Source organism: Diabrotica virgifera, chromosome 8, assembly GCF_917563875.1.
Source record: "Diabrotica virgifera virgifera chromosome 8, PGI_DIABVI_V3a".
NCBI classification, from domain to species: Eukaryota; Metazoa; Arthropoda; class Insecta; order Coleoptera; family Chrysomelidae; genus Diabrotica; species Diabrotica virgifera.
In genome coordinates, this window is record NC_065450.1 from 183,978,785 (window position 1) to 183,997,969 (window position 19,185).

Genomic DNA, 19,185 nt, shown 5'->3' on the forward strand with positions numbered 1-19,185 from the left:
GGCGAAAAGCGTGGCGATCGTCTTTCCAAAAAAAATTAAAGCTAATTGTGCATTATAACTGCTTCTTTGGACCTTTGGACGTCTACAGGGTTGGCCACTGAAAAGATTCCACTCTAACAATTGGCAATATTGGCAATAATGACATCTATCATTTGTTAATCCTCCATCTTCCAGTACCACAGACCCTTAATTTTAAATCATTATGTTTTTAAATGGAAAGTGTGCAAGGAGAACAGCCAAATTATTTATTCAGCTTCATCAAGATAGGCAACTTCATCCCTCATATGGATTATAACTACTTAAAACACTTCATAAAACGCGATCAGTAGCTGATAAAAATGGAGTGTGAAAACGTGTTAGCACTGAAGCGGCTGAAGTAGCAATTTTAGGTTATCAATTTGGAATTCCTTTTGATTAGTGAAAAAATTGGTCAAGGATCTAATTTTCCGTGCTTTACCGCCCGTAGTGTACTTTTTCTTCTTCTTCACGTGCCTTGTCCGTTCCTTCTTCTTCTTCCTTTTTGTATGTAGGCTTTAAAGCCTGTTTCTTCTTCAATATTAGCCTCCTAAATTATTTAAGTTATCGCACCATCTTTTTCTTGGTCTGCCAATACTTCTTCGTCCATTTGGTGACTTATCTCGTGCTATTCGTACTATCCTATCCTCTGCCATTCGACTAATGTGTTCGTTCCACTCCTGTTTCCGTTTTTTCACCCATCCATTAATGTCTTCTACATTGCATGATCTTCTTATGTTTTCGCTTCTCTCCCTATCCATCAGACTTTTCCCTGATATTCGTCGAATAATTTTCATCTCTCTTGTTTCTAGTATCCGTCTCGTTTTAGATGTGTCAGGTCTTGTCTCCGGCGTGTATGTCACTATAAGTCTAATTGCTGCTTTATAGATTCTTGCTTTTGTGTCTTGTCTTAGGTGTTTGTTCTTCCAGATTGTGTCATTAAAGGATCCCGCCGCTTTACTTGCTTTTAAGCTTTGTTGTCATACTTCCTCTTCAACATCTCCATAACTGGTTATATCTATTCCCAGATATCTAAACCTTGCTTCCTGCTTTATTATTTTCCCATCAACTTCGATTTTACATCGTAGTGGGTATTTAGATGTCATATATTTGGTTTTTTTCTGCTGATATTACCATATTGTATTTCTTGGCTGTTATATTGAAGATGTGTGTTAATCTTTGGAGATCGTCTTCTGTGTCGGCGATTATTGCGGCGTCGTCTGCATAACATAATATTTGGATTTTTTTTGTTCCCCATTCTGTAACCATGACCTTTACGTACTGCTTCTATTATTTCGTCCATTATTATATTAAAGAGCAGTGGGCTTAATGAGTCACCTTGTCTGACTTCGCTTTGTACTGGTATAAACTGCGTTAGTTTTCCATTTATCTTTGCCTGTATTAGATTATGAAAATTGATGTTTTCGATGGTTTGTATAATATTGATTGGTATGTTTCTTCTATACAGTAAATGTAAGACGTCTTCGACTTGGATGCGATCGAAAGCCTTTGTCAGGTCTATAAAACATATATATGCTGGTTTATTGTACTCAATAGCCTTTTCTGTGATTTGTCTCAGTACAAATACGGCGTCTACGCAGGATCTTGCGGATCTGAATCCTTGTTGTTCATCTGATAAAGTTGTTAGTTTATTGATTTTGTTGGTTAGGACTTTTGTGGTTAGCTTAAGTGCGGTGTTCAGTAGATTTATACCTCTATAATTGTTGGGGTCTTCTTTGTCTCCTTTCTTGAACATTGGTATCATTATGCTCTTTCTCCATGAGTCTGGTATCTTGCAGAGCAATATTAGTTTTTGTACAAGTTTTGTCATATCTAGGGTTATACTTTCTCCTCCGTACATTCCATAGAACAATACCAGAAATACATAAATATCATTTGTGAAGTCGGATTTTGAGAGGTGGGGGGTTGGGTGAGGCTGTTAGAGGTAAAAATTTGCTTCATGCTAGTGAACGACGTTCTTGATTTTTCTATTCTTATACATATCTCCTTCGCTTGATCCCAACTTGAATTAACTGCTGTTTCTAAGTAAGTGTACGCATCCACGTGTTCAATTCATTATTGTCTAATATCAGTAGTCTTGCTCGTTGTTGGGTTTTGCTTACTAGCATCCAAAATCCATCGGGCAACTTGGCACCTTCATGCTACTCGCGAGAATAACAAAGTCGTCAGCATAGTACTCATTACAAATTTAATTCTACAAAATACACTTGGTGCACGAAATAAATGAAAATGGTCCAAACAGGTGACTACAGTTTTGTGACATTATGAGAGAGATGAATAAATAGTATTCCAAACTTTGCGTTTAACATTTGCTTTTCGGAAGAATGTTCTTTATTTCTAAGTTATACTGTAAATCGACAAAAGTGACGTTATTGGACCGATTAAAATCATATGAGTTTTTTACGAAACTCATACGTATGTACACGAAGAAGTATATCTAGAGGTTAGATTCTTCTTTAGAGGACACAGTTGATATCATTGTGACAGATATAATCAAAAATGATAAAATTACTTAGAAGATGATGTGTTTTTCCAACAACACGGCGCACTCCCTCTTATACCATAACCATAAACGTAGGGCGACACCTTAATCAACGATTTCCTATGGAATAGATTGGACGAAAGGGTTTTACTGAATGGTTAGCAAGATGACTCTCCTGGACTTCTACCTATGGATTTATTTAAAAAGCAAGGTTTATAATAGCATTTCTGCTTTAGTGGAAGGACTAATACGACGAATAGTGCATGAATGTAGTCCAGTAACCCTCTACCCTGATACTGCCAAATATCATGGTGGACGTTTTTTACCGGCCAATCTTGTACATATATTTGATTTACAAATTTAGACAATTGATTGACAAATACTTAGTTAATATAAATAGAAATAACTATTAGTATTGTTGTTCTGAAGCTATTTTCTTGTGGCATTTTTATAATCAAGTATATTCAAATGGGAAATAAGCCACAATTTTACCTAAAAATGATTTTATTAACGTTTCGACACCCAAGTCGGGTGTCGTTGTCAAAATACAAAATAATACTAAATAAATAAAAATGTTGTTGCTTAGTAAAAAATTCTTCTAATAATTTATTTAATCTGACTCATTTATATCGGCAATTCAGACACGTATTATACATTTTAAAGTAGACGACTTAAAATGATATTGCCAATATTGATGAGTTGCGTTCCTGGGACGACTTTACTAAAAGATAGTTCATTCGATTACATGAAATCAATCCCAACTCAAGAATATCCGCCACAAAAAATTATAGCATGTGATCCGTCTTTAAAAAGACAACCAAATGCAACGGTGGCACTGAAATTCTCGCGTTAGAGATTCCATAGTAAATCACGAGGGAAAACCAGGAAAAACCTCGTGATACTATCCCGACATCGTAAGTATTTGGGTTTACATTTAGTTTACTCTCAAAACTAATACCAAATTCTGACTTGATATTTTAAATTTTAAATATGTACCAACTCGATATGTTACTGATTTACTAATTGTGGTATTTTCTTTCTATTGACTTCCTCCTTTAATATGGGTAACCACATCCTACTGCATTCTACCGAGGAATTTGCGACACAATTGGTTTCATTTAGCATAATTAGAGCCGCTTCTTTGATTTTTCTCTTTTTACTATCTGCTTCTTTTAGGACTATACTTGAATCTCTCCACTGAACTCTATGTTCGTTATCCCATGCGTGTTGACATATTTGAGATCTATCAAATTCTCTATTTTTTATATAAGACTGATGTTCATTTACTCTAACGTCTAATGGTCTTGACGTTTCACCTATATAAAATTGTTCGCATTCACAAGGTATTTTATAATACAATTCTTTGTTCTTTCTTGTTCACTGTTAGGTATAGTTTTAGATAGAATAGATCTCAATGTGTTTGTTGTTTTGAATGATGTTGATATGTTGAATTTATTTCCTATTGTTTTAAGTTTCTCGGATAGTCCTTTTACATATGGTATTGATATTTTCCTCGTATTATTTCTTGTGAATGTTGTAGGATCCCGTTCTAAGTTGTTCTGTTCCATTCGATCCAATCTTGACAATTCCTTATTTATAAACGATATGGGATAATCATTTTTTAATAAAACAGATGTTAACAATTGTTTTTCTTCTAAAAATGAATTTTCGTTAGAACAAGTAATTTTGGCTCTATCATATAAGGATTTAGTGATTCCCTTTTTAACGTTGATGTTATGATTTGATTTGTAATTGAGATATCTGTTGGTGTGTGTTGGTTTTCTATACACTTGAGTCTCATATCCAGTATCCTTCTTTGAGACCAAAATATCGAGGAAAGGTAGGGTGTTATTGTATTCCTTTTCCATTGTAAACTTTATTGTCTCTTCTTGATCGTTTATAATATTCAGGAACGTATCCAACAATTCTGATCTATGAGGCCATATGGAAAACACATCATCTACATATCTCCACCATACTGTGGGTTTTAAATTTTGTTTAGAAATGATATTAGTTTCGAAATCCTCCATAAATATATTAGCCAATAATGGAGATAAATGAGTCAGATTAAATAAATTATTAGAAAAATTTTTTACTAAGCAACAACATTTTTGTTTATTTAGTATTATTTTGTATTTTGACAACGACACCCGACTTGGGCGTCGAAACGTTAATAAAATCATTTTTAGGTAAAATTGTGGCTTATTTCCCATTTGAATATACTTAACTATTAGTATTATCCCGGTTATTTTTAGCGTTCTGCGCCTTCCGGTTCCCAGTTTCCAGCTACGTCGTTTCCGATATTGCCTTCTGAATGCCGCCTAGCCAGGATTGTTTCGACCTTCCTCTCTTCCTTCTTTCCCTTGGCGTCCATTTTATAATTTGTTTTGGCAGTCTGTCGTCGTCCATTTTTTCTACATGACCATACCAGATCAGTTGTCTCCTTTGAATTTCGTCTATGATGGTTGACTTGACTCCCATTATATTTCTGATTTGGTCATTTTGTATTCTTTCAAGCCTTGCTTTTCTAGCCGATCTTCTCCAGAAGTCCATTTCCAGTGCAAGTAGGTGTCGTTCCAGGGATTTAGTAATTTGCCATGTTTCACATCCATAGAGCACTATACTTTTAAAGATGGAGTTAAAGATAAGATGTTTTCTTTGATTATATAGTTCTTTTGACCATAGCATCGGTAGGCATCCAATCACCCTTTTTCCTTTCACGATCCTTTGCTTTATCTCTTTTTCGGTGCGCCCACTCATGTTGATTGTTGTTCCCAAATATACATATTCCTCACAGTTCTTAATTGTTTCTTGTTCGGTAACTATTAGATCTTCTTGTTCGTTAACTATTAGATAGAAATAACTGATGCAGTAATATTTAATGCAAACTCAATATGCCATCTGTCTTAGATTTTAAGTATTGTTTTTTTCTTTCAGTTAAAGCAACGGTACAAAAACCGGTACCCTTAAAATATAAATCATCAAAATCGAAGAAAGAAAAATCGAAGAAAACTCCATCACCTACTCGAAAACCATCACTTCCTTCTCAAAACATTGTTCATTCCAATCCATCTTCAGCGAATATGCTTGCGGCCAAACGACTCGAAATAATGAAGAAGATGCAGGAAGGCAACGACAGCAGAGCTAGTAGTTCAGGGAAACGAACCCTCACTTGCTATATTTGTGGGAGGGAATATGGAACTTCTTCGTTAAAGTTGCATGAACCTAAATGTTTAGAGGTGAGTATTCTAATATGTTTTTACTACACACAACCAAACTGAGTATATGGAATCACCATGTATTTCAAAGCAATATTTATTTCTTTTGAAAAAACATGTTATTGTTGCGAACAATAAAGATTTTTATTGAAAATAAACAAATCGATAAGACAATCAGATAGTACAGCTCGGTACGGTATAGGTTATTTACTTGAGTTGCAAAATGAACAAAAATAAATAAAAATAAATAAACTAACTTTTGCGTCCAAAAAACGAAAATATGCCTCATGTGGGGTTATAGAACTTACAACTAGGAAAGATTATTGGTCTTGTGGAGTAAGTAATGTTCTCAGAGGGACATAGCTGCAGAGCTAGGCGTAACACAGGGTGTCTGTCCAAAACCTATGCTAGGTAACAGAAACTAGGAAAGCTCAAAAATAAAGCAAGGGAAAGTCGCCAAAAAGTAATAACGGCTCGCCACGATCGATTAATTGTCCAATCAGCTGGAAGACACCCAACCATTTCTCACCTGCAGCTCCAAAGGCAACTTTTGGAAGCTACAGGTGTAACTGTTTTCTGTTGAAACGATAAGAAGAAGAGTTCGTGCCAAAAAGTTAACAGCAGAAAACAGTTATAGGTTCCCGAGTTATGCAGGCAGCACAAGATTGATCGCCTAAATTGGTGCCTTCAGCACCAAAACTGGAACATTGGGAATTCACAAAATGTGCTATTTTCAGAAAAATTCAGGATTTATGTAAAATCAGATGACCCACGAAATCGTGTAGAGGTCGATGAAGACAAGCAAGAACGAAAACTGTCAGATCTGTTCACAAATATGAAAGGAGAAGTGTAATGTTCTGGAGAGGAATTGTGATCTGTAAAAAAACTCTAATTTTCATCCAATCAACTTTAACTGCTCACAGGTAGGTTGATAACCTGTAGTTAGGCTCTGGAGAGGTGCAACAGGAGAAAATTTAATGTTCATGCATGATAATAAACCTTCACATACTATTAGAGTGACTAGAGACATCATTGAAGCAGAAGTTATCCCTTGTTTGGAGTGGCCTGCTTGCTCAACCGAGCTTTACTCTATAGAGTATTTATGGGATATGCTTAAAAGAAAAATTAGAGCCCGCAGGGATAATCCACAAAACACCGCACAGTTAGTACAGGCTGCTCTTGAACAATGGAGAAACCTACCACAACAAACTATTGATAATTTTATTAGGAGCATGCCCACGCAAACTGAACATTTATTTTTTGGTAAAAAAAAATCGCGAAAATCACCCCCTAATTAGCATCACAAATAAATTTTATCATTACCACTTCACAAGTTACTTTGCTTATGTATTATTTATAAATATGATCTGTAAGTTTCATCGGTTCAAACTGCTTATTTTTGAAAAAGCTGTAGTTAAAATGGCTTGAACGAGTAACTAATCACGAGTTTAGGCAAATTTTGAACAGCCATAGCATAATCAATTTTAGTATAACAAGAAAACAAAAAAGGAAAAATAGTCAGAGAAGCAAAACGTACATTTTATTACTCTTTAAGATTTTTGGTATTACTAATAATTTTTTTTAAGTTAATTCCATGAACAATTCCATTTTTTTTCAAAATAAAAAAAAAATGTTTTATTTTAAACCCAATTTTTTTCAAAACTGAGCACTTTGAACCAATGAAACTTATAGATAATATAAACAATACATAAGTAAAGTAACTTGTGAAGCGGTTACGATTAATTTTATTTGGGAAGCTAATTAGTGGGTGATTTTCGCGATTTTTGTACCAAAAAATAAAAGGGACCAACAATATTTTGAGCGCAACTCACTTATTTTTAATGTTAGAATTTTTTTAAAAAACAAAGCTAAACCTTTTTTTAAACACTTTAAAAAAGTTGTAATGAATTTTCCCCGAAAAGTGCTCTGTTTTTTTTTGTTATTTCACATTGAAATATTCGATTTGGAATTTGACGAAGCAGAACCTACTTTTCATTAGCTATAACTCTGCTTATACTGGGTCTGCAGACCTTACGCGTACACCATTTTTTTCAATTGTTTATAAGCTATATTTTTACTAGGAATATTTTTTTCGCTAGAGTACTTGCTGTTTGAGTTATCTGCGAAAACCCGTCCATAATCATGTTTTTTTTTTTGTTAAAAATGAACATATTCACTCGCAAATAACTCGAAAAGTATTGACTTAGTGAAAAAACTCTATAGAACAAAAGTTGCTTAGAATTAGTCATTTTATCCAATTCGAGGCCTATTTTGAACGTATATTTTTCACTCAAGAGAAACTATTTTTCATCCCGTATTTCCCAATTTTTGTAAAATGGGGGGGGGGATGTAGAATTGTAAACTTTTTCTTATATAATAATAGACAATTTCAATTACCTATTTCCAAATTTTCATCCTTCCTTTATTTTTTTGGAGGTTTTGGTAAAATTTTCTGTTCCCTGATCGGGCTATTAATGCAGTAGAGCATCATGTTTCTGGAAGTAATCCATTGGCATCCAATGTAGGCCAAATTCTTTTATAATTTTTACTATGTAGTTTGAACATACAACTTAACCAGTGTTTGGCATTGTGGCTATTTAGCAAGGACAGGGAGTTCACTGATGATGGACTGATAAGTCCGAAAACGTTCTGAACGTAACCCTTTTGGATTTAAAAAAAAATTTTTAAATTTTTGTTAAAGTATACCAATCACACCAGAGAGTGTTTTACTTCACGTTAAATTTTATTTAATTAATTGTATTTTGCTTGCAGTACTGCATTAATAATTAATTTTATTTACTACATACAATTGTTTACCCTTTATAACATAACCTCAGTCTTAATTTTTCTTCTTATAACTTTTTTGGGCTGTGGCCTTGACAATTATCCAGCAACCAGGACTAATGCAATTGGCCAATACAATTATTAAAAGTGCGAAAAAAGTTGCGAGCCATGAAACCAGGTGTCGCTTTTCCGAACTTGCATGGTCCCAATACCTACCTATCATGTTTATTTAATAAAACCAAAATAAATATACTTTATTTTAGTGTACATCTGCAAATATTTGTCTCTTTTTAAATACAGTGGAACCCCGATAAGTCGGCCCCCGATAACCCGGAACTCCGGCTAACCCGGACCGATTTTTATCAGACAAACATTTCAACAATAAAAATGTATTGCTGTTACAAAATCTCGTAAACCTAATTCATTCATTTGGTGACGTCAATATACGAACGAAACGATTGATGAATCCGACATTACTGAAAATATCAGGGCAATCAGGGTGCAGATGGGACCCTGTCGCGCATTTCGCAGCAAATAAAATAGTCGTATGTTTTTGGCTTCATTTTATTTCGTTTATACATACGCATTTTCAAGGTTCACGAGGTTTTGTACCAACTCTATGTAATATAATATTTGAGAGATAATGGAACCGGATTGAACTACATATAACATAGTAAAAATGACTCATGGTATACCACATTCATTGTCGAAAACAACATGCACCTGTATTATCCTTTATTTTTTTGAAACTGTCTGTGTTAGCATTGTTTAGAAAAGACTATTAAAATTATTTTTTTAACAATGGTCTTAGTCATCACTTTTATTAAATAACATAACATCAGAGACGGTATTATGTGTAGTAAAGTCGTATTATTGTTCGCTTCCGTTTTGTAATCGTTCGTAAATTTATTCAGATTTTGTGTTTGTGTGTCTTTTGTCTATAAGGGCAACAAAACGTAAAAATGTTGTAGTGACAATGGAAAAGAAACTAGAAGCATTAAGTAGAATTGATAAAGGTGAATCTTGCAGCATTATATTATGGTGTCGGTACATCTACAGTATCGGATTGGAAGAAAAATAGAACTAAAATCGAAGAATTTTTTTTTTCAAAATGATAACAAAAGACAGTTTAATCGGTGCAAAGCTAATAAAGCTAAGAATGAGACTTTTGACGACGCTTTGTATGTGTGGTTTTGTGTGGAATGCGAACGTGGTTTACCAGTGTCTGTGTGACAATTATAACGGAGTTTATCTGTAAGCATACCATATTTTATTAATTTTTACCATTTTCTCCGGCTAACCCGGATTTTCGATAACCCGGATCGGCCGCGGTCCCAATTAATCCGAGTTAACGGGGTTCCACTGTATGTATCATTTATTACTGTAAAGAACAATGTTTCTCTACATATTACATAAAATATTAAAAAACAAAAAAGATTCCTTCGAGCCGGATTTGAACCAGCGACCTATGGATGACTAATTTGATAATTCCACTACAGTCCACCGCTCTACCAACTGAGCTATCGAAGGTTACACGTCATGCGATCGAAATGCTAAACGCCGGCGCCAATTCTTAAAATATATTAAAATATTATTTATAAATTAAATAAATTATATCATTGAAATATTTTATACATTACTGCGTACGATATAAATTTCAAGTTGTCTAGTGTGAAAGGATTATTTAATTTTTTATAAACAATTAATTTTAATAATAATTTTGTATTTTAGTCCTTTGAAAGGTAAAATTCACTTCATCAAAAATGATCGTGGATAATAGGTACCTAATTGTATAAACGAGATTTTGTATTTTAGTCCTTTGAAGGTAAAATTCACTTCATCAAAAATGATCATGGATAATAGGTACCTAATTGTATAAACGAGGTTCATTTTCGTTTTTGCCTTTTATGTAGGTACACTGGCGGATCCAGGGGGGGTGTCACGGGGGGTCATGACCCCCCCCCATAATTGTAAACCCACGTATCCTAGGGTTGGTAAGACTAAGTGACCTTGCATAAAATAAAGGTAATTAAATCACCCTCAAGACCCATGACCCCCCCCCAAACAACATTTCTGGATCCGCCACTGTGTAGGTAATTAATATTTTCAAAATCAAAATTAGCCAAATCGATCCTAGTCGTTCTTAAGCTGTTATAAAATGAGCGATAAGAAGTATTTACTTCAAAATCACTATTTGATGGACTTGACAAAAAAGGATGAAAAAGAATTAAATATTTGACATCGATACAAAATAGCCAAACATAGAGTAAAAAACAAATAAATTTTGATCAAATAAGGTGCAATGAAGATAAAAATAATAAAAAACTAATACATGCACCAAAATGGAGTAAAACTGAAATAATCTAACATACAAGTTACCAGAGGAGCATAATAATTTGTAATTTTATATTATCTACTAAATAAGTAAAAACGCTGGACGGAAGGGCCACCCGAGAACTTTATTATCGTACCGATCTATTACATTATCTTACTAGAAATGGCATTCTATAAAAAATAACAAAGTTGCTCGTTATTTTGATATTTTAGAGACACCCTTTATACTTGAAAATATTTTATGGTTCTACGCATCATACGCCTACCTATCTAATACATATACTCCGACAAGTTTTTTTTCTTTTTTTAGACTCAGGGCGACTCAAAACGTCGAGAAAAAGTGAAATCTGGATTTTTTTATCTGTACAATCCTTATAAGTTTATCATACTACGTAAGTAGTACGATAAAGTAAAAAGTAAAAAGTTAAAAGTTGAAAGTTAACATAACTTCCCGCGCTTTCAATTTCGGCGACGGTATTTATAACCTTCGATAGCTCAGTTGGTAGAGCGGTGGACTGTAGTGGAATTAACAGAGTAGTCATCCATAGGTCGCTGGTTCAAATCCGGCTCGAAGGAATCCTTTTTGTTTATTTACTTCAAAATTTAATGGAAAAACATGATAACTTGACCCCTGTTGAGCTGCCCCCCCCCGCACTCGCAAAAATTAACAAACAAATAGCGCTGATTTATGAGCTATTTATGAGCTTTCATATTCCGCAAACTAAAAATTTTGAGCTCGGTACATTGAGTAGGAATTTAATATTTTAGTGGGTGGGGGCTGAGTCAGCTCCCCTCACCCCTCACTACTTAAAAATAAGGATATTGAATCGATCTTTGCGACAGAATTACGAGCTATTTATGAGCTCTTGAAATTATATAGTTTCGATTTTTGAGCTCATCCCCTTCACACCCAAACAACCCTTTAATTGATTTAACTTAAGAGAAACATGCTGAAAAAAATTAAAATATATCGTATCGCGGATATAATTCCTATAGTTTATATATTCTAAGAATAAACTCTTTAATCACGCGCATTTCGATTATTGAGCTACAACCCCTTCGCAAGAAAACCACCCCATCTTCCCGGCTTAAGAGAGTTGTACTTAAAATGCATTAAATTAATTATTTGGCGACAATCGTTTATAATTTATGAGCTCCCAAAATACGCGCATTTAGATCATTAAATTGCAATTTCTTTTGTATAGTGCAGTCACTGAAAGTAAAAATCAACTATTACCCTCAATTTCGGTGAACCTTCATCAATTTTCACGAAAATTGGTGAGTGGTTAGAGGATACCTCAAAAAACAAAGGTGACATGGTATCACCTTGCGCCTTTACCCTGAGGGTGGATACCGTCCCTTCTCGTGGGTGAAAATTATTTTATTAAAAGTAATTCCACAAATCGATAGAAGTACAAATTATAAGCAAAATTTGTTATATAAAGTTATTAAAATAAGTCAATACTTTTTGAGTTATTAAAGATCAAAAATTTTAATTATTCGTGGAAAAAATGCATGTTTTAAAGCGGTTTTTCGTAAAACACTGAAAAACTGTAAGTTTTTACAAAAAAGTTTATACTAGTTTAATTCGTATAGCTTTTGTTTTAAGAATAAACTCTTAAATCAGGCACGTTTAATAATTTACGAGCTCGCCAAATACACGCATTTCAATTATTGAATTGCAATTTTCTTTCTATAGTGCAGTCACTGAAGGTAAAAATCAACTATGACCTTCGATTTCGGTGAACCTCCATGCATTGAATAATTTGATGATCTAAATGCGCGTATTTTGCTAGCTCATAAATTATTAAATGATATGTAGTCGCCAAATAATTAATTTAATGCATTTTAAGTACAACTCTCTCTTAAGCCGGGAAGATGGGGTGGTTAATAATCGAAATGCGCATGATTTAAGAGTTTATTCTTAAATATAAGCTATACGAATTATATCCGCGATGCGATATATTTTAATTTTTCTCAGCATTTTTCTCTTAAGTTAAATCAATTAAAGGGTTGTTTGGGGGGTGAAGGGGATGAGCTCAAAAATCGAAACTATATCATTTCAAGAGCTCATAAATAGCTCGTAATTCTGCCGCAAAAATCGATTCAATATCCGTATTTTTAAGTAGTGGGGGAGGGGGCTGAATCAGCAGCCTTTAGTCAGCTAAAATATTAAATTCCTGCTCAGTGTAACGAGCTCAAAATTTTTAATTTGCGGAATATGAAAGCTCATAAATAGCTCATAAATTTTTGCAAGTTGGGGGGGGGGGGCAGCTCAACACGGGTTATAACTTGGACTACCGGGTGTCAAAAAGCATGTTACTGAAGCATGATTTTCTTTAAAATCAGCTTTAATTTCGTTGTAGTCGTATTGATATCTAATAATTTCCCAGTGTCCCAGATTCCTCTTTTAACTCTTAAATGCAAATAGGACAAGTTATGATTTTTTTAATTTCCAGAAATTTTTACATTTATATGTCTCCAACGGAAGCGTTTTTCTCACGAATCGTAAGTCGTAGAGAAATTCTGCGCACGCCAGAGGAACGAGCGGCAAATTTTATGTAAGAAAAGTCCTACGCTTTGACTCTGGGACTCAAATTTATGCCAATATATCCAATTAACGAATTAAAAAAAATCCAAGTGTCCCCCATTTGAAGATTTTCTGACAAAAATTAAAAAAAAAAATCGTTTTTTTTTGACGTCATTGACGTCATAACCTGGTCCAGCTAATTCCAAAAATGTCCACTTGTCGCTAACCACAACCCACCGTTGGGCTGCAAAATGGAAAAAATGGGTATCGGTATAAAAGCTAAAAAACATTCTGTAGTGTGGCAGATTCGTGCAAATATTATAAGAATTGTGCATTTAATGATAAAAGCATATAATTTGGACCACATATAAAGGTTCAAATTTAGATATGAGGCCATCCCAGATTTTGCCTTTTACAAAAATGGCGGGCATTCAAAATGGCGACGATACATATGTGACTAATAGCACGATAACTTTTAAACTAAAAGTCCGACTTCAACCAAATTTGGTATATGGGTTCTTTTTTTGATGTGTAAGATTGAGCTCCTGAACCGGAGGAATCGGTTTACCAAAGGTTGGGTTTTTCCTGATTTTTTATGTAAAAATATGTTGTTTTTTTTTTAATTCTTTCGCCCTATATATATATTAATTTTTCAAAAAGGTGATACCGGCATTGAAAACAGCGAAAAAATATTTTTTAGGAAATATTTTGAACTTTTTAGTTATGTTAATTACCATGTAACAAATTCATAACTAATCTTCACATGTACCTATGTGCGACAGATTCGTGCAAATATTATAAGAATTATTGTGCATTTAATGGTAGAAGCATATAATTTGGACCACATATACTACACATAAAAGGTTCAAATTTAGATATGAGGCCATCTTAGATTTTGCCTTTTACAAAAATGGCGGGCATTCAAAATTAATCTGCCTCTCATAGGTATATGTGAACATACGTTATGCATTTATTAAATGGTAATTAACATAACTAAAAAGTTAAAAATATTTCCTAAAAAATATTTTTACACTCTTTTCAATGGCGGTAATACTTTTTTGAAAAAGTTATATATACAGGGTGAAAGTATTGAAAAAGGAACAACATATTTGTACATAAAAAACAGTAAAAAACAAAACTTCTGGTAAACTTATTCTACTGGTTCAAGACCTTGATATTACTCATCAAAAAAAGAACCTATATACCAAATTTGGTTGAAATCTGACGTCTGGTTTAAAATTTATCGTGCTATTAGTCACATATGTATAGTCGCCATTTTAAATTCCGCCATTTTTGTAAAAGGAACAAAAACTGAGACAGCTTCATATCTAAATTTGTACCTTTATATGTTTGGTATATGTGGTCCAAATAATATGCTTCTACCATTTAATGCACAATAATTCTTATAATATTTGCACGAATCTGCCGCACATAGGTCTTTTCCGCCATTTTCAATGGCGGTATTAACTTTTTGAAAAATTAATACATACAGGGTGAAATATTTGAAAAAAAAACAACATATTTTTACATAAAAACCAGGAAAAACACAACTAGTGGTAAACCGATTCTTCTGCTTGAAGACCTGGATCTTATACATCATAAAGAGAACCTATATACCAAATTTGGTTGAAATCTGACGTCTCGTTCAAAAGTTATCGTACTATTAGTCACATATGTATAGTCGCCATTTTGAATGCTCGCCATTTTTGTAAAAGGCAAAATCTGAGATGGCCTCATATCTAAATTTGAACCTTTATATGTGTGGTATATGTGGTCCACATTATATATTTCTATCATTAAATGCACAATTGTTTCACATATCGGCTGCACTACTGATCTTAGAAGAAGAACGAGCATGAAATTGTATGTAAGGAAAGTGCTACAGTTTAACTCTTAAAGTCAGATAGGACAAATTATGATTTTTTTAATTTTCAGAAATTTTTACATTCATATGTCTCCAAACGGAATCGTTTTTCTCACGAACCGTAAGTCGTAGAGAAATTCTGCGCACACCAGAAGAACGAGCGGCAAATTTTATGTAAGAAAAGTTCTACGCTTTGACTCTGGGACTCAAATTTCTTAAAAAATGTGTTGAAAAATGAAAAATTAGTTTGCCGTCAAGTTTGTACCATTGGGTTATGATGTACGTAAATCTATTAGTGCAGCCGATATGTGAAACAATTGTGCATTTAATGATAGAAGTATATAATTTGGACCACATATACTACATATATAAAGTTTCAAATTTAGATATGAGGCCATCTCAGATTTTGGCTTTTACAAAAAGAATTGAAAAAATTAACAACATGTTTTTACAAAAAAATCAGGAAAACCACAACTTCTGGTAAACCGATTCTTCCGGTTCAAGAGCTCGATCTTATACATAAAAAAAAGAACCTATATACCAAATTTGGTTAAAATCGGAGTTTTCGTTCAAAAGTTATCGTGCTATTAGTCACATATGTATAGTCGCCATTTTGAATGCCTGCCTTTTTTGTAAAAGGCAAAATCTGAGATGGCCTCATATCTGAATTTGAACTTTTGTATGTGTAGTATATGTGGTCCAAATTATATGCTTCTACCTACCATTAAATGCACAACAATTCCTATAATATTTGCACGAATCTGCCGCACATTGGTACATGTGAAGATAAGTTATGCATTTATTACATGGTAATTAACATAACTAAAAAGTTCAAAATATTTCCTTAAAAATATTTTTACGCTCTTTTTTCAAAAATTAATATATACAGGGTGAAAGAATTGAAAAAAAGAACAACATATTTTTACATAAAATATCAGGAAAAACACAACTTCTGGTAACCAGATTCTTCCGGTTCAGGAGCTTGATCTTAAACACCAAAAAAAGAACCCATATACCAAATTTGGTTAAAGTCGGACTTTTCGTTTAAAAGTTATCGAGCTATTAGTCAGATATGTATCGTCGCCATTTTGAATGCCCGCCATTTTTGTAAAATGTAAAATCTGAGATGGCATCACATCTAATTTTGAACCTTTATATGTTCCAAATTATATGCTTCTATCATTAAAAATGCACAATTCTTATAATATTTGCACGAATCTGCCGCACTATATGACGTGTAGGTCTAATTGTTTGAATCGAACCTTATACCGTTTTCCGATTTTTATTGTGTTATTAAACTCGTGTTTATTCATTGGACAGATTCCTAAACATCGTAAAACAAATTGTGACTGATTATAACGTTAGATTATAATAAAATAGATACTTGGTTACCTGTTATCGAGAAAACTAATAATAACAAAACGTAAATGCGGATAACTATAAAAAGAACTGTAGATTTGTATAATACATTTAGGTCAACGAGATGCAAAATTACCTCCATAACCTATGAACTTCTGAACTTCAGTCTTCACTTTACGTTATTATGAACCAAAAAGCAGACTATTAATCTTTTCCGTAATGCTAGAAGGTTCGCAATTTTAAATCTGACCTACATTTTTATTTCCATCCTCGGGCGTAGAATGTCTTGGAACAGGTGGTTAATTAAAGATGATCTTGATAACTAAAATTACCGGGACCGTATATTTCTCTACTTTAGATGATATGATTACTTTGAAGAATATAATGACTTACGGCAACACGTACCAATCATTAAATTATTTTTTCTTTGTATTCAGAAAAGTTTCCAAAATCATCAGTTCAATATATTTTTTTTGTCCTTTCGAATCAACAGTTTTATTTATCAATTTATTTGTATTATATCTTATTCGAGCTGTGTATATTTTTGACAAAAAACTTTTATTTATTTTATCTACACACCATTTCCACCAAACAAGAAAGAACTTTTATTTATTTTATCTACCTACTAAGTATATTTCCAACCGACATTTCCTAGTCAAGGATCACAAGACTAAGACCAATAAAAGCCGGAGTACCACAAGGAAGTGTCTCGGGACCGATACTGTACTTACTCTACACTGCTGACTTACCGACAAGTAACAGAACAACGTTGTGCAAATTTTGCTGATGACACCGCTGTACTAGCCTCTCACCATGATCCAATGACAGCATCCAGTACCCTTCAAAAAGACCTGAATAATATCCAAAGATGGCTTAAAAAATGGAAGATAAAGGCGAATGAGAGTAAATCCACCCATGTAACATTCACCATGAAAAAACAAACATGTCCATCTGTAACTCTGAACGAAACACAACTCACACAAACCGGTACTGTCAAGTACCTAGGAATCCACCTTGATAGGAGATTAACTTGGCAAAAGTACATTCTCACAAAAAGAAAACAACTAGGAATAGAATTCCGAGACATGTACTGGATCATCGATCGTAAATCTCAACAATCTCTTGAAAATAAACTGCTGATATATAAAGCTATATTAAAACAGGTGTGGACCTATGGTATCCAACTTTGGGGGACAACCAGTCAAACAAACCTAGAAATACTGCAGAGATTCCAGAACAAAATCCTCAGAACAATGCTGAATGCCCCTTGGTGCGTGCCAAACTATGTGATAGAGCAAGACCTCAATGTGCCATCCATAAAAACAGTAATAACAGAATATGACAAAAAATATTCCAAGAGACTAGAAGCTTATCCAAACGAGTTAGCCAGCAACCTCACTGACAACCATAATGATGTACGACGCCTGAAGAGATTCAAAATAGTAAACCTAGCAAGAAGATTCGAATAATCTGTGATAACTAAACTTAGTTTAACTTAAAAAAAAAAACAGTATAATCCTGTATAAAAGGTACGTATATTTTTATATACCTAGGTATGTACCTGTATAAAAGTTATATCCTTTTATACAGGATTTTACTGTTTTTTGTATTATATGGTATACAGCCAACTACAGGAAAACTTTTTCCTTGTGGATTTTTTAGTTTAACTTGTTTTAATTTAATTTATGTAAAGAGGGTGATCCCTGGATCTCCCCATACAGGTAAAATTTTCAATTTTTGTCAAATAATTTACCTATTCTTCTTAGAAAGACAGATCTTAGAAAGACAGAAATATTACAAAATTTTCAAAATAAAAAAATTATCTAAACACCAATCTATCGGATCATTTCCATTTCACCAAACAAGAAAAAAATTACTCACTTAATACTTAATTGAAACTTTATATAATAAATCTACTAATTTTCATAATAAACCAAACACTTTTTAACTGTTAACAATTTAATATCTATTAAATTGTTGATTTCTCATGGCCTACTTTAGGCTTGTTTATTCAATTAAGCAGAAAATGAGGATTTATTGATGAAAAACATGGCTAGTTGTTAACGTACCTAACTTTTTTATTATCCAACATAAGCAAATGAATAAAAAAATGTTAAGGAGGGCTAAAGCTACAATTGAGTTTTAATTTCAATATTTTATATATGCTAGAATATTCCACAGGGTGTTTCAAACTTCAAGGAAAAAACACAGTATGATTGTTACACCCGGTATAAAATGACATTTACCTGTCTAGCAACAATATTATTACATCGATATTCTTAAATAATAAGGCTATAACATACTAAAAAATCACTCAAATCGGACAACCGGTTTAGGAAATTCGAGACATCTAACATGTCCCATTTTCAAGGTGTTCCATTAATTTTGCCGCTGTATATAAATGTAGGATTCGTTAAAGACAATCGTAATAAAAGTCCGTATGAGTCTTAACAGTTTTAATTAATAAAATAGACAATTAAATTATGATACTATTAAGCTGACGAAATGTAAAAGTGTTTGTGTAATTGCGATCAAAATTTTACGTGTTCTTACAAAAAGAAATGTATTTGGACATAAT

At 33.3% G+C, this 19,185-nt stretch overlaps 1 protein-coding gene and 2 non-coding genes across 7 annotated transcripts in view; 2 read left to right on the forward strand and 1 right to left on the reverse strand.

Annotated features, from left to right (window-relative positions):
* The window catches only part of LOC114337269 (zinc finger protein 474-like), a 296,452-nt gene that overhangs the window by 119,855 nt on the left and 157,412 nt on the right, over positions 1 to 19,185 (forward strand). For all 5 annotated transcript variants that reach the window (XR_007700087.1, XR_007700086.1, XM_050657987.1 and 2 more), the window contains exon 4: positions 5,456 to 5,757. Coding sequence is in view for 3 of the 5 variants with exons in the window: in XM_050657987.1 (XP_050513944.1) it covers positions 5,456 to 5,757 (302 nt within the window). In the remaining 2 variants the exon portion in view is untranslated. The remainder of the gene's footprint in view (positions 1 to 5,455; positions 5,758 to 19,185) is intronic.
* Positions 9,959 to 10,050, reverse strand: Trnay-gua (transfer RNA tyrosine (anticodon GUA)). The gene is given in 2 exon segments: positions 9,959 to 9,994; positions 10,014 to 10,050. It is a non-coding gene; the product is annotated as a tRNA-Tyr (tRNA).
* Positions 11,339 to 11,430, forward strand: Trnay-gua (transfer RNA tyrosine (anticodon GUA)). The gene is given in 2 exon segments: positions 11,339 to 11,375; positions 11,395 to 11,430. It is a non-coding gene; the product is annotated as a tRNA-Tyr (tRNA).